This window comes from Arachis ipaensis, chromosome B7 (genome assembly GCF_059453495.1).
Source record: "Arachis ipaensis isolate K30076 ecotype BB chromosome B7, ASM5945349v1, whole genome shotgun sequence".
Classification (NCBI taxonomy): domain Eukaryota; kingdom Viridiplantae; phylum Streptophyta; class Magnoliopsida; order Fabales; family Fabaceae; genus Arachis; species Arachis ipaensis.
In genome coordinates, this window is record NC_142442.1 from 38,002,690 (window position 1) to 38,015,595 (window position 12,906).

Below are 12,906 nucleotides of genomic sequence, written 5' to 3' on the forward strand. Positions count from 1 at the left end.
TTATTTTTGGTAATCTCGACAAGATGTCGAATCAAGCTTGTATCAAGATCTCAGTTTGGAGAGCAGATACGACTCTTCTGAAAAAGACAGAGCTTGACCTAATTAAATAGCATAGGTATCGAAACTGTACATGTCAAAATATTTGTAACAAATTACAAAGCAAGAAAATAAATAAAGCAAAATAAAAACTTAAAAATAAAATTCTTGAAAGAAAAGAATAAAAAACAAAATGACAAAATGGAATAAATAAGAACTGTAACTGAAATAACAAGTAAATTAAAGTTTAAAATGAACGAAATAAATTAAAATACCTTAAAAGGAATGAAAAATGATAAAATGGAATAAAAGAGAAAAATTACAAAAATAAAATGAAGAAAAAATTGACTCAAGACACTCACATACATTTGCACTCCATGAATTTTTTTAATATTGTTATAGTGTGACTTTAGATTTTGTAGAATTTTTTTGTATTGTTATAGTGTTCCAATTGAAGTCTCTTTTTCACTTCTACCTTTTTTCTATTTATAGACTACAAAGATAGATTTGTAGAGTGTTCTTCTCTTTTCACGATCTAACTTCCTCCTATTTCTTAGGATACCACATTGCCTTGACCATGAAGAATCTTAACTCCCAAGTTTGACGTCCCACGTCTCCTCTTACCTTAGTCTTCAAGCCCCACGTTCCATAAAGTGCTTAGCTTCTGGATGAAGCCTTCGTGCAATATATTTTATTTCAATTTTTAGAAGTCACTGATTCGACTCCTTCTAGGATGAGTCAAACCCTTGTGCCAACACTCTTATGAAATAACCTAGGTTGTGATACTTCAACCTATATTCTCATGAAACAACCCGCATGTTATGACACCTCGACTTATATATTGTCGACTCACCTTTAGGTCAAACGATCATGATTGAGGTATCTAAAATGTATAATTTTTGTGCTAACAATTAGATAATTAAAATTTTAATATATTTGTCATGCATTTATTAAATAAACAAATATTAACGATAAATACCCTATCTGACTCCTAAACTTTTTCCCGTAAAATATATCGCACATTAATCATTTTTAAACCTCAATCAGGCCCCACCATTAAGAAAAATGGATAAATTGATCCTACTACCGGATGACAAAAGGTTGCCACTGACATGTCAGGTAATAGTATCACGTGTCACTTTCAAATAGTTGCAAGGACTAAAATCCCCCTCCCTACCCTTTCTTCTTCTCCTCCTCCTCCTCCTCCTCCTCCTCCTTAAAATTCTAACCTTGTGCCTTTGTTTCTCCCTGGATAATACACCCTTTTGTTTTTTTTCTTCAAAGTCTTCCTTCCTTTACTCATCAATTCCAATTTCTTTCACGCAAACACCATTGAACTTCTATTTTTTCATCAACGGTAGACACTATTGAACTTCTATTCCTTCATCAATGATGGATTTTATTGCCACTCTTTTACGATCACTAAATCTCATTCTCCATTCACTTCAAGAATCCACCATCCAAAATCTTCTACCACTATCACCAGAAAAGATAAATCTAAAATACCTAATAATCCATAGAAGTTTCTATTTGTTCAGTAATATATATAGGTAAAATTTAAGAACCATCTATATAATATATCACATTACACACGTATGAAAATTTTAAACTTTTATTTGTTCAGTAACAAAAAATAAATCTAGAAATTATAAATGAAGAAGATAATGTCTTCGAGTTTTCTGATGAGATTGGTGACGGTGGAGGTGGCTTCAAAGAGGATAGAGGAAGTGTCGATGTCGTTGAAGGAAGCGTTGGTAGAGATGTTAAGGCACGATATCGTTTCTCTCTTTGGTGAGCTGAACAAGTAAAGAGAAGAACAAGAAAGAAGGAAAAGAAAGCAGAAAAAGAGATAGGAAGGAATTTTTAGTCTTTGAATCATTCGGAAGTGACATGTGACACTGTTACCTAATACGTCAGGGACAATCTTTTGTTATCCGATAGTAAGTGCGCTGTGTCTCACGAAAAAAAAGTTAAAAGTCAGACAAAATATTTATCCATTTATTAATAATAATCTTGACCAATATCCTAAAAAGACTACTTATTAGGAATCAAAACGCTGAGTATTATTATTAATTCTAGTAATGAAGTACGTCAACTAACTTAAATTTTTATCTAAAATTGAATTAGTATGGCAAAATTTTTAATTCGTTAGCTAATTTTTGTTGAATGTTTTGATAAAATTGTCCGTGTCAAATTTTTTAAAGTCAGAAATAATAATTTGTTCTTTAGATTAATATGTTTTTTATACATATAAATCTAATTTTTCTAGTATATGTATATAATTATATTCCAGTTTTAAATGATAAATATATTCATGTCCCAAAAGAATTTATTCTTGTATATTTTTGTCCCAATAAATCAACTCTAATCAAGAGACAAATTAAAATAAGAGAGAATAGTAGTTTGCTTGACTGCTCCAGCACCACAAACCTCCAAAACTGTAAAAAATGTAGTGTGTTTGAGAATTTACCTTAAATTTATTTTGTAATTTATAATAATAGCCTACTTGAATCCTTAACTAATTTAGAAAACTTCTTTTTCGAGTCTTAAATTTACACAAGATTCGTGCTTCGTTGTTAATGGGTTACATGCCAGAGCTGCTTTTATTGACAATTTTCATCATTTCAAACCAAAGAGATGTTGGCTTGTAGCCTGTGTATGTCATTACATTTACAGTAAAACATCAAAATTAAATATGATTCCATTTATCTTGGTAATAGCCATGGAACGTTCATCTCTGTAAATGCATCAATGCAGCTGCAATCTGCTGCAACAATAAAAAAATATAAATATGATGTCAATGATTTATCATGTTGTATCTTCATCGATGATGAGCTACTATGACAAGGTCATACCCTATTTTTGTTGCTCCAGAACATGCCTCATGGTGTTCTTATTGTGGCTGGCTTAGTTGGAGACACACAGGAACTTGAGAATCGTCTTTTATGGCTAGACTGTTTGTGAGGACAGAATTTCTATTCTCCACATTCTGATCTTTTGTTACATATACCTGGTTAGTGAAACTTTCTTTTCAATCTAAAAATAAAATCCTAACAAGGTTGGCATTATTTAAAAGGCAAAAAGTCTATTAAGTTTTTAAAATTTTTCAATTTCATCTTTAGCATTTAAGTTGTTTCAATTTTATATTTAATATTTTTAAGTAATATCAAATTTACATTTAACTTTTTCAAATTTTATTGTCAAATATATCCATATAGAACAACAAAGGTTGACATGACAGTTGTCTAAAAAGGAGATACATTTGACAAAACAAAGTTTAAAAATATTAAAAAAAAATTGAAAATTTTAAATGTTAAGGTAAAATTAAAAATATTAGGAATAAAATGTGTATCATATAATGTACAAAATGCATATAATTTATTTTACGAGATTTATTCTAATTTGTTTTGTTATCTCATACCTTCTTTTTTAATTCCATGTTTTCTTGACGGATTAAGTTTATCTTCTCGTATAGGTCCACATTTTCTTGGTGTATGAGGTTCCCCTGTAGAAAATAAATAAAAGAAACCATTTTTGATTAAACGTATTGTGGAATCTTTTTTTTTTTTTTTTTTTCTGAGAAGACTGACCTTTCGATTTAATTCTTGTATTTCATCCATTAAAAGCTGATCCTGCGTGCATAAGTCATAATCTTTAATTTTTTATCAACTACTATCATATCCTTAATTTTAAACTTGACCAGTGCATTATATATGAACAAATCTAAACCTTTTTTGTACGGACACCTCGAAGGCTAATTTCCAACTGGTTCTCCAAAGTCTGTAAATCTTTGATTGTCAAACCTGACAATTCTTCTCCCATAATTTGCCTGTTATATATAATATACAAACAAAAACTTATTAGATTGGAACCGTAGGAAAATAATTGGTTCACTATGAAAAACTAGAGACTATAGGCATAAACAATTCTACTAGCATTTCATTGTCTTTTGAACGGTTTTTTTCGCATTAACACAATAACAATGATATATAACTAATAAAATTTATTATTTTTGTCAAATAAATATTCTAAATTCTAAAAACTTAAATATTAAATTCTAAACCTAAATTTCAATTCTAATAATATAAAAATAAAATATTAATTAAAAATATTAATTAATATTAATAAAAAATTGTGGTCTCTAACATTTCTCTTTACACAATACTCAATAAATATCATTTAGAATCCGCATTATATCGGGTTTTTCATTGATGGTGAGAAATCTGGCCATGCATGCAAACTATTTGTGTGTGTAGAACATTTCCGTTGTATAACTTTTCAATATTTATGGCATGCAAAGTAATTGACCAGCTCGTTTGTTTGTGCATCTTTCGAGTAGGCTCTTTGTCTTTGGTCTCCACCACCACCATCAAATGTGTTTACTTGTAGAAGTAGTAGAGTTTAATAATAAGTTCCAACCTACTTAAAATTATTTTGGTAAAATTTTTATTTTTAAAAAGTTGTAGCATCTGTCGTCTTTGGTAAATTAAATTAAAAATAATTTTTAATAAGCACAAATAATAATAAGTGTGTTTGATTAAATAATTTTTAAAATTTAAAAATATTATAAAAGATATTAATGTAAGAAAAATTTGAAAATTAATTAATATAGGATTATATTTAATATTTTAATTTTGATAAATACAAACTAACTTTAAAAAACTCATTTTTAAGTACTTTTAAAAGTATACGTATCTTTTAAAAATTACAAATACAAATACATAAATTTTTTTATTTACCAAATACAAAATGAGATGCTTATAATTTGAAAAATACAAAAGTCGAAAAATTTTACCAAGCCTTAGTTTTTTTAAATTGGAATTTTATTTATAAAGCGTATTTTGTGGAGAGAAGAATTGTACCGGTGACTCTCTTGCAAACTTAGCAATTGTTGCCTTAGCATTGCCGCCTCCCGTTGCCAAAACTAGAAAATGAATTAAAAGAAAGAAAGTAATACAATATGCTTAGATATTGAAGGAAAAAGGAATTAGTACTATATACTTATAGATGTACTTTAAAACAGTAGAACCTTGCATGAATAAGTACTATACATATTGAATAAAAAGTTAAATGTGGAATAGATCCTTTCATGTTGATCCTTCATATTAGGTGCACTGCTATTAGAATAAGTAGCTAGGTTGTAACTTTAAGATACAGGATTCCGTAAAGGTTGATGAGGGGAAAGCTATGTAAGTATATATATATTTTTTATTGCATATAGTGCCCCGTTACATTGAAAAGAAACGAAATTTTACTTCTGGGAGTTTGATAAATTAAAAATAATGCTAGTGATAGTCTTGGTAGTGAATATGGAGCAGTAAAGTGTAACAAACTCTTTTTTTTTTAAGAAGTAAATAGATGTGAAATAGATGTAAGAACGGAGGTAAACTATTGGAGATGCAAATAAAGACAGGATTAGGGAAAAATTAAAAGAAGCATCGATAGAGAGGATCATTCAATAGGAACATGTGTTGAACCTTCAGGAGTAAAGCAGCTAACAACCTATATTTGGGTTTGAAAAACTTTTAGAGCCAACAATTTTTAGTATTTTTGACTATTATTTGATCAATATAAATGTTAAATTGTCTTTACTAAATAAATTTTATTATATGTGTATAAAATTTTAGTAAATATAAGAACAAACTATATACTTTTTATATATAAAACATATATAAATATAATTATAAATTATTATTAATAAAAAATAATAATATTTATTAATCATGTAACATTATTCTTTATATATATATATTCTAGCTAGTTTGCTCCTGGATAAAACAGGAACCTGCTTTAAGTAAAACTCAAATTTTCTTCTTGCAATAAATGACAACAATGCTAGAGTTACGTTGTTTAACTTCTAGCTGCTAGCTCCTGCTGGTTGAGATATGGATTATACTACGTTGGTTTGATAAAATTTTGTAAGGAGGAGATTTTTATTTTGTGTTTAATAAATTAAAAAGACTCTGATTATTGTATTTGTAGTTTTTAGAAAATATAAATATTTTTAAAAGAATTTAAGGTAAAATTTTTTAAAATGATTTATATTTATCAAAATTAAAAATTTAGTATAACTTCATACATTAATTAATATTTAAATTTAATTTTTATATTAAAGTCTATTATCATTTTTTAAAATTTTAAAAGTTATTTTATCAAATATACTCATTATTATTTATATTTATTAAAAGTTATTTTTTATTTAATTTACTAAATATAAATATTATAATTTTTTAAAAAATTATCTTTTAAAAATTAATTTTTATAAATTACTTTTAAAAAATAAAAATTTTATTAAATTAAGTCTACATAAAAAAAATAAACACATGATAAAATTAAATATAAAAATAATAAAAATGGTACCGTCAGATGATATTTTAACTATTTATTGACCACATCTTTTTTTCTGATGATTTTATACATGCACTATAAATCTAATCTTTCTTTTTTCTTGATATGCTTTTTGTTTTAGAATTTTAGGCATTTCATAATTTTTTTGTTATTAAGTCACTGTTATTATAAAATTTATTAGAAAGTTATTATTATTATTATTATACTTTATTAAGCATTTATATCATTATTTTTATGAAGGATTTATGACACAACTTAAAATAACTCCATTCTTTAGAAATTTAGATCTTTTAAATTTTGAATTTTTATTTTATAAGGTAAAGTATGATTTCTCATTATTTATTTTATTTAGGTGGAACTAAGAGAAAATATGAAAGAAAAATTATTCAAAAATAAAAGATCACACTTTATCCTCTAAAATAAATTTCAAAATTTAGAGGATTCAAACCCATTCTTTAGTGAGGTGTGTGCTTTTTGGCGCCTATGGCGTCAAGGCGTTTTGACTACCTTAGTAAATCCTAAAGCAATGTAATTGATTAATATAAAATGTATCTATAAAATACCGCAGTATATGAGAAATAATTCAGTCTCTAGTAAATAATCTCAATTTAACTAATAGATATTCGTAGGTAGAATATATTCAATCAATTAATCCTTTTTAAGAATGTATGATGATTTGCTAAATCCAAACTGGAAAAAGAAGGTTGAAATCAACAAACAAACATTAAGAGAAAACTATTAAATGATTATTTTAGCAATTACATATATATCTTTGACAACAATTAGTTTTTTATTGTACACTCAACTGTAAAAATTGGTGTCAAGATATAAGTACCTTAACTTCAGAGGTTGAACTCCCAAGCTGATCTAGTTCTTCCTTGGTTTTGTTGTATCGATCAACTACTGATTTCATGCTAGAAAAAGTAATTCAAAATTAGAATTAGAACTACACATCATACGCAATGTAACTTGACGACAATAGGCACATTATTTGAAGGTTCATATTCTAATCTCTTTAAACTTTTAATACTAAACAATCTTGGGCATCTGTTTAGTAGTTGAACCAAATATACATCTTCGAAATATATTTGAAGCAAAAAAAAAAAAAAAAAACATCTTTGAAATATATATAAAGATAAAGACATAGATATCCATACATATAGAAATATTTGACATAATGATATATAATACGATGTTCATTAATGCACTAACAAAATCCCTTGAATGCCTCCATTAACTGAGCTCCAAAATGAATCTAGTAAGCTTATTGTATTCTCCTAGAACTCTACTTTGCAAAAAAAAAAAAAAAAAAAAAAAAAAAATCCAAACACATTCCTCTCAGAAAATCTTTTACATAATTCTAAACAATACATAGTTAACTTTGCATCCCATAGGTTCTTGACTCACTTTCCCCCTCATTTAAAAGAAAACCTTTCAGCATTATTATCATAAAAAAAAATAGTGTTTGAACCAACTGACGTACATTTCTTAAAACAATAATATTATATGTACAACTAAAAATGGTGTTGTATAATACAAATTTTATTACCAATATTCAGTTATGAATTTTATCCATCTTTTCTCTATCTTTAAATTTAATGATATCGTCTTAGTGGACAATTATTTATGCTTGCAAACAACTTATTCCTGCAACTACTAAATATATAGTAAATAGCCTTCTTTAGACGTACCCCAAGTTGTATCATTGTAAAAAGTCCTACCCATTTTCCCATCAGACTAATAATATGCTTCCTCCATATTTAGGGCCGATTACACCAAATTTTTTATTTTTCGAAAATAACTTATTAAAATTAGTTTTTAAAGAAGGAGTATTTAAAAGAAAAGATAACATTTTAGGATTTAGATATTAAAACCAAACAAAAAGAATTCTAAAATGTTAGAAGATAAAATATAACATGCTTGCTCAGAGAATTAATATATGTGACATATGCATTGGTTACTCGATTAATTTTAACAATACTATGTATTTTGAAAATGTTAGGAGCTAACAATTTTAATGGAAAAAAATAGCTGCTGTATATTAACTCAAATGTACAAAAATATTGATTATTTAATATTTTCCTGTGTACAAGGACTAACATAATTGATTATTATAGGCATGAACAACAAATAGTATGCAATATTTAAGAAAATAAATAGAAACAAAAGAAGGTATAAATAGACCACAAAGAAAGAGAGAGGAAGAAACTTGGTCAGCTCTCCTCTTTCCACCATGTTACTTTAAACAATAGAAAATGGTTAAGGCCATGTTACTTTAAACAAAAGAAAATGGTTAAGGAGTATTTTAATTTTCAATTCGAACATTAATAATCAAAATAATATTTTATATTTTTATTTTTTTGAAAGGCAAATTTATCTGATAATATCTTCATCTTCAATAGGTGCTAATTTGGAATTTAAAACAAAAACACATTTTACACTCCTTTAAGTTAACTTTTACTCTGCGTGTAAAGGAGAAGCTTACTTGAATTAAAGCTTACTCGAATGCACAAATTCTTTTAAGACAAATCATTTTTATGTGACTTTTTAGATGAATTGCCAATTATAACATACATTACAAATGAATTAATAAATTAAAGGTTACCTGAATGCACAATTTTCTTTCAAGGCAAATCATTTTTATATGACTTTTTAGATGAATTGGCAATTATAATTTGAGAATATGTTTTATATGTTGCACACTTTATTGATAATAATGTATCTAATTATCAGGAAAATTAATTTAAGGTCTCCACTTAACCGGGTGTTTCACAAATGACCCAAAGACATTTTCTGATCTTTTATTTATGTAATATACATGACAAAAACATGAAACTATAAATGGCCAAATAATATAATGCCGAACTTTTGTCGGTATTCCTATCCAAATACTTATGAAACTTGAGCTTAAATTAATAAACTAATTATGAGAATCTGATGAACATGATTATTATCTTTACTCCTATATATAAAGTTTTAGAGTAGTACACAGTACTTACTTTTTGGTTCTCGTTTTTTATTGAATGTGAAACCTTAATGAAAGCCATATTCAAGTCAGTTATTAAACTAAAATCGTATGTAAAATTAACTTCAAACCTTTTTTTCTTTTTACATTGAGAATAATTTTTTTCTACATTTCTTTATCTCAAATTCAATACCATATTTTTATTTTTGAAACATACAGCCAAAATTATATTAAAAAATTACTATACACGCTATCAATTTTTTAGTATTTAACTATTTATACCAAAGGGAAAGAAAACTATCCTTTTCAACAGCTTTCAATCTAAATAATCCTAAGTAACATAACTTATTAAGTGAATGCCATCCACTCATCAGTTAACCTGCCTGCCGCCTGCCAGATCTATAAAACTAAGAATATGCATGCATGTCTCTGATTTAACGAAAACTTTAATACCGTTTTCACAACTATCACCTTATCAAAACCAAACTGAAAAATGTATCTAGAAAGATTTGATTACTTAAATACCAAATGACATGTTATTTTGTTAACATATAGAAGGAAGGAAAGTACGGGAAAACTCAAGCACATATAAGTTATTGAACTTCCAACACGACCTGCACAGCTGCACTAATAATGAACTTAATAGTTATTACCGCAGCAAAATATTCTCAAACATCTGTCAGAGTATCAAAATGGAAAGGCGCCACTACTGGAGCACTTAATTAAAATATATTTAGAGAGAGAGTAATGATATAATATTTTAAAGATTTTCTTAAATAGATATAATTAATAATGTCTTAAATTTTTTTAAAAAATACTTTAGAAAACGTATTTGAAATATAAATCATTTCTCATATGAATACATAGGCTAAAATACCTTGAACTATAATTATGCAGATACTACTATAATTAAAATTACAAATTATATGTAGGTGATTGTTATACTGGATAATAACATAAATCAAACATAATCTCTTTACATGGTTTAATAACAAAGAAATATATGGTCTCAATCCATGCTGACTCTGATATATTTCATCTTTCTCAGTTAATCGAATCAAGTTTTCTAAAACCTGTGTTCCTCATCAACTAAGTGCAGACAGACTTATGATCAAGTTCAAGCTCAAGCTCAAGATTGCAGTCAAAGTTTTCCATATATAGTTATCCGGCCCGTGAATTAATTTTAAATTTCCTATGCATTAACACTATAAAGAAGAAACGATAGATATAGTATATAGTATATACAGTTTGCTACACTTCAGTTAGATTTAGATATATAGCCCTGTTAATTACAGTTAGACTGTTAGTTGATTTAGCATTATATATGTCAATCTTCATATTCAAACCCCTTTACAAAAAGGCAAGAAAGGGGAAAAAAAGAAAAAGGATAAAAAAGGCCTAAACTGCCACTTTCATAGGCAACGAATCAGCAATGCAGTCATTGTGAAAGAGAAACAAACGTATAGAGCAGTCAACGTTAAAGAGAAAGCGAGCAAAAAACAAAAAGATCGAGGGAGAAATCACGAAAAAGAAAAGATCTATCTAATATAAGAGCTTATTAGAGCGAGTACCTGGTACTGGAGAAATCATAGAGTTTGCCAGTGCTGGAAAAGATCATAACTCCAACCTCAGCATCGCACAAAATCGCAAGCTCCTTCGCCTTCTTCAACAAACCGTTCCTTCGCTTTGAGAAGGTCACTTGCCTGCTCGTGGAATTGTCGATCCTTCTTATCGCGATCTTCCCTCTCCCCATCGCTCTCAACCAAAACCCTAACTCCTCGATCCAGAATCACCGATTCTGTTCATCACAGATCAACAACCAAAATTTCAATTTCACCAATAGTAAAGGAAAAGAAGTCCAAAAAAAAAAATGAACAAAAAAGATAGCTCAAGGAACGGCCAGAAGAGAGTGAAAACTGAAAGCATCGATAGTTGCGATATATATATATATATATATAGTGCCGTTAGATGCAGAAAGCAAAGAGCAAAAACTGGAGAAGGAAAATCGGATTTTCCGAGAGAGAGAGAAAGAATCTAGAAAGAAAAAAATGGGAGAAAAAATAAAGAAAAGAAAAAGAAGCAGATATAAAAGGAAAACGAAGAACGAAAGAGGAAAAGAGAGAGAGAGAGGAGTGCCCTTACTGTGAAGAGTTTGTTTATATAACAGACAAAGAGACTGAATTCACATTAGAAGCGTGAGGTAGCTATATAAGGAAAGTGATGAAACCGCTTTGGTTGGTGCAACGCGAAACCGCTAATGGGTCGGAGAGCAAAACCATTTGGCGGTTTTCTACTGCCATGTGGCCCAATCATGTGCCGACTCCTCAGACTCACACTTTGCGTATTGACAGTTGTGCCGCCAACCGTATGATGCTCTGACGCGTGGAGCTACGAATACGTATACCGTAGCTGCGAGAGTATTAGAGATTTAGAGTAATAGTTATTCATTCCCCCATGCTTGATTATCGTATTATTAGTTCAATCACTGATTAGATCGGTTAATCCGATACAATTAAATAAATATAAAAAATCATATATTTTCACTAAATAACAATTAATTATAAACTAAATTGGTTACGCTATGTTTACAATAAAATCCTAGAATTCTCAACGTATTCAGTCCAATTCAATTCAAAGGTCCATATTCATCTCAGTAGAAAATAGGTAAGCAAAAAAAAAAAAAAAACAAAAAAAACAAAAAAAACAAAAAAGACTATCACATGACAATATCTGGCACTCATTAACCTTAAACGTGAAGTGACCAGATTATATTGAATATTCCACTAACCAAAAATTTTTTATATTCGATTGATTTTTTTAGATAAGATTAAATGGGATATTTTACCAATTTAAAACGTTACATATTATTTTTTCAAATCTTTTTAAAATTATGAAGGACTTAAATCAATTCTTCACCGATCTAAAAATTTTAATTAGATATTTTTATTTCAAGTCTTCTCATGATAAAAAATGGTTCACTAAAATAATATCTCATTAACTAAGAACTTTAAATATTTTTAAAATTTTCTTAGACAAAATTCAAATTAACTTCAGCTTGACTTAAAAATCTTAGATATTCTTTTCTTTAAGTCTTTTTAAGACTAAATATCACTATTAACTATATCATGTTACAATAATAAACTAAAGAGTTCATCGACTCACAGTAACCAACAAAAAAAAATATCCTCAACTTCTATAACTTAATTAATAAATTCTTTTAGTTCTTTGAGACTGTTCATAGATAATATTTACGACGAATACAGATTAGTATTAAATTTATAGGATGCGATCTGAACTAAAAATATGAAACTGTGATATACCTATATTATACTTTAATAGAAATTTCTTCTAAGATAGAAGAATAAATAAAGAACAAATGAAAGTAAAATAGTAGAATTTTGAGGTAACTAATTTTTCGTTTTCAATTGTTTCGCAAGTGAAAGTAAAATAATAGAATTTGTGATAGGTGAATCAGTTTTTAAAGTAGTCAAATTACTCAATTTAGCTTCTGAAATTGTTTTTATTTATATAAATTTTGACTTAATTACTCAAGTTTA

General features: G+C 27.7%; 1 protein-coding gene across 7 annotated transcripts; it reads right to left on the reverse strand.

The window, feature by feature from the left end:
* Positions 1-2,555: 2,555 nt before the first annotated feature.
* On the reverse strand, positions 2,556-11,594 carry LOC107610002 (agamous-like MADS-box protein AGL16). 7 transcript variants are annotated; one of them, XM_088494268.1, is made up of 9 exons: positions 11,492-11,594; positions 10,921-11,147; positions 7,220-7,298; positions 4,899-4,960; positions 3,766-3,865; positions 3,627-3,668; positions 3,458-3,541; positions 2,892-3,046; positions 2,556-2,800 (listed from the first exon to the last, which is right to left on the reverse strand). In XM_088494268.1, the coding sequence occupies exons 2-8, from the start codon at positions 11,100-11,102 to the stop codon at positions 2,930-2,932; spliced, it is 666 nt and encodes a 221-aa protein (XP_088350394.1). In that variant the 5' UTR covers positions 11,103-11,147; positions 11,492-11,594; the 3' UTR covers positions 2,556-2,800; positions 2,892-2,929. The 7 variants fall into 7 exon arrangements, 5 of the variants coding, with proteins under 5 accessions (XP_088350394.1, XP_088350393.1, XP_088350396.1 ...); XM_088494267.1 differs by having other exon boundaries at positions 2,556-2,803; XR_015892377.1 differs by lacking the exon at positions 11,492-11,594 and having other exon boundaries at positions 2,892-3,030; positions 10,921-11,487.
* Between the last annotated feature and the right edge of the window lie 1,312 nt (positions 11,595-12,906).

What these genes read in the sequence shown, in the direction of transcription:
- LOC107610002 (XM_088494268.1), bottom strand. Translation starts at nt 11,102, where the DNA reads ATGGGGAGAGGGAAGATCGCGATAAGAAGGATCGACAATTCCACGAGC. An exon ending in TACAAGAATTAAATCGAAAG is followed by an intron (nt 3,542 to 3,626) that starts GTCAGTCTTCTC and finishes TATTTTCTACAG; the next exon opens with GGGAACCTCATACACCAAGA. An exon ending in ACATGGAATTAAAAAAGAAG is followed by an intron (nt 3,047 to 3,457) that starts GTATGAGATAAC and finishes TTCACTAACCAG; the next exon opens with GTATATGTAACAAAAGATCA.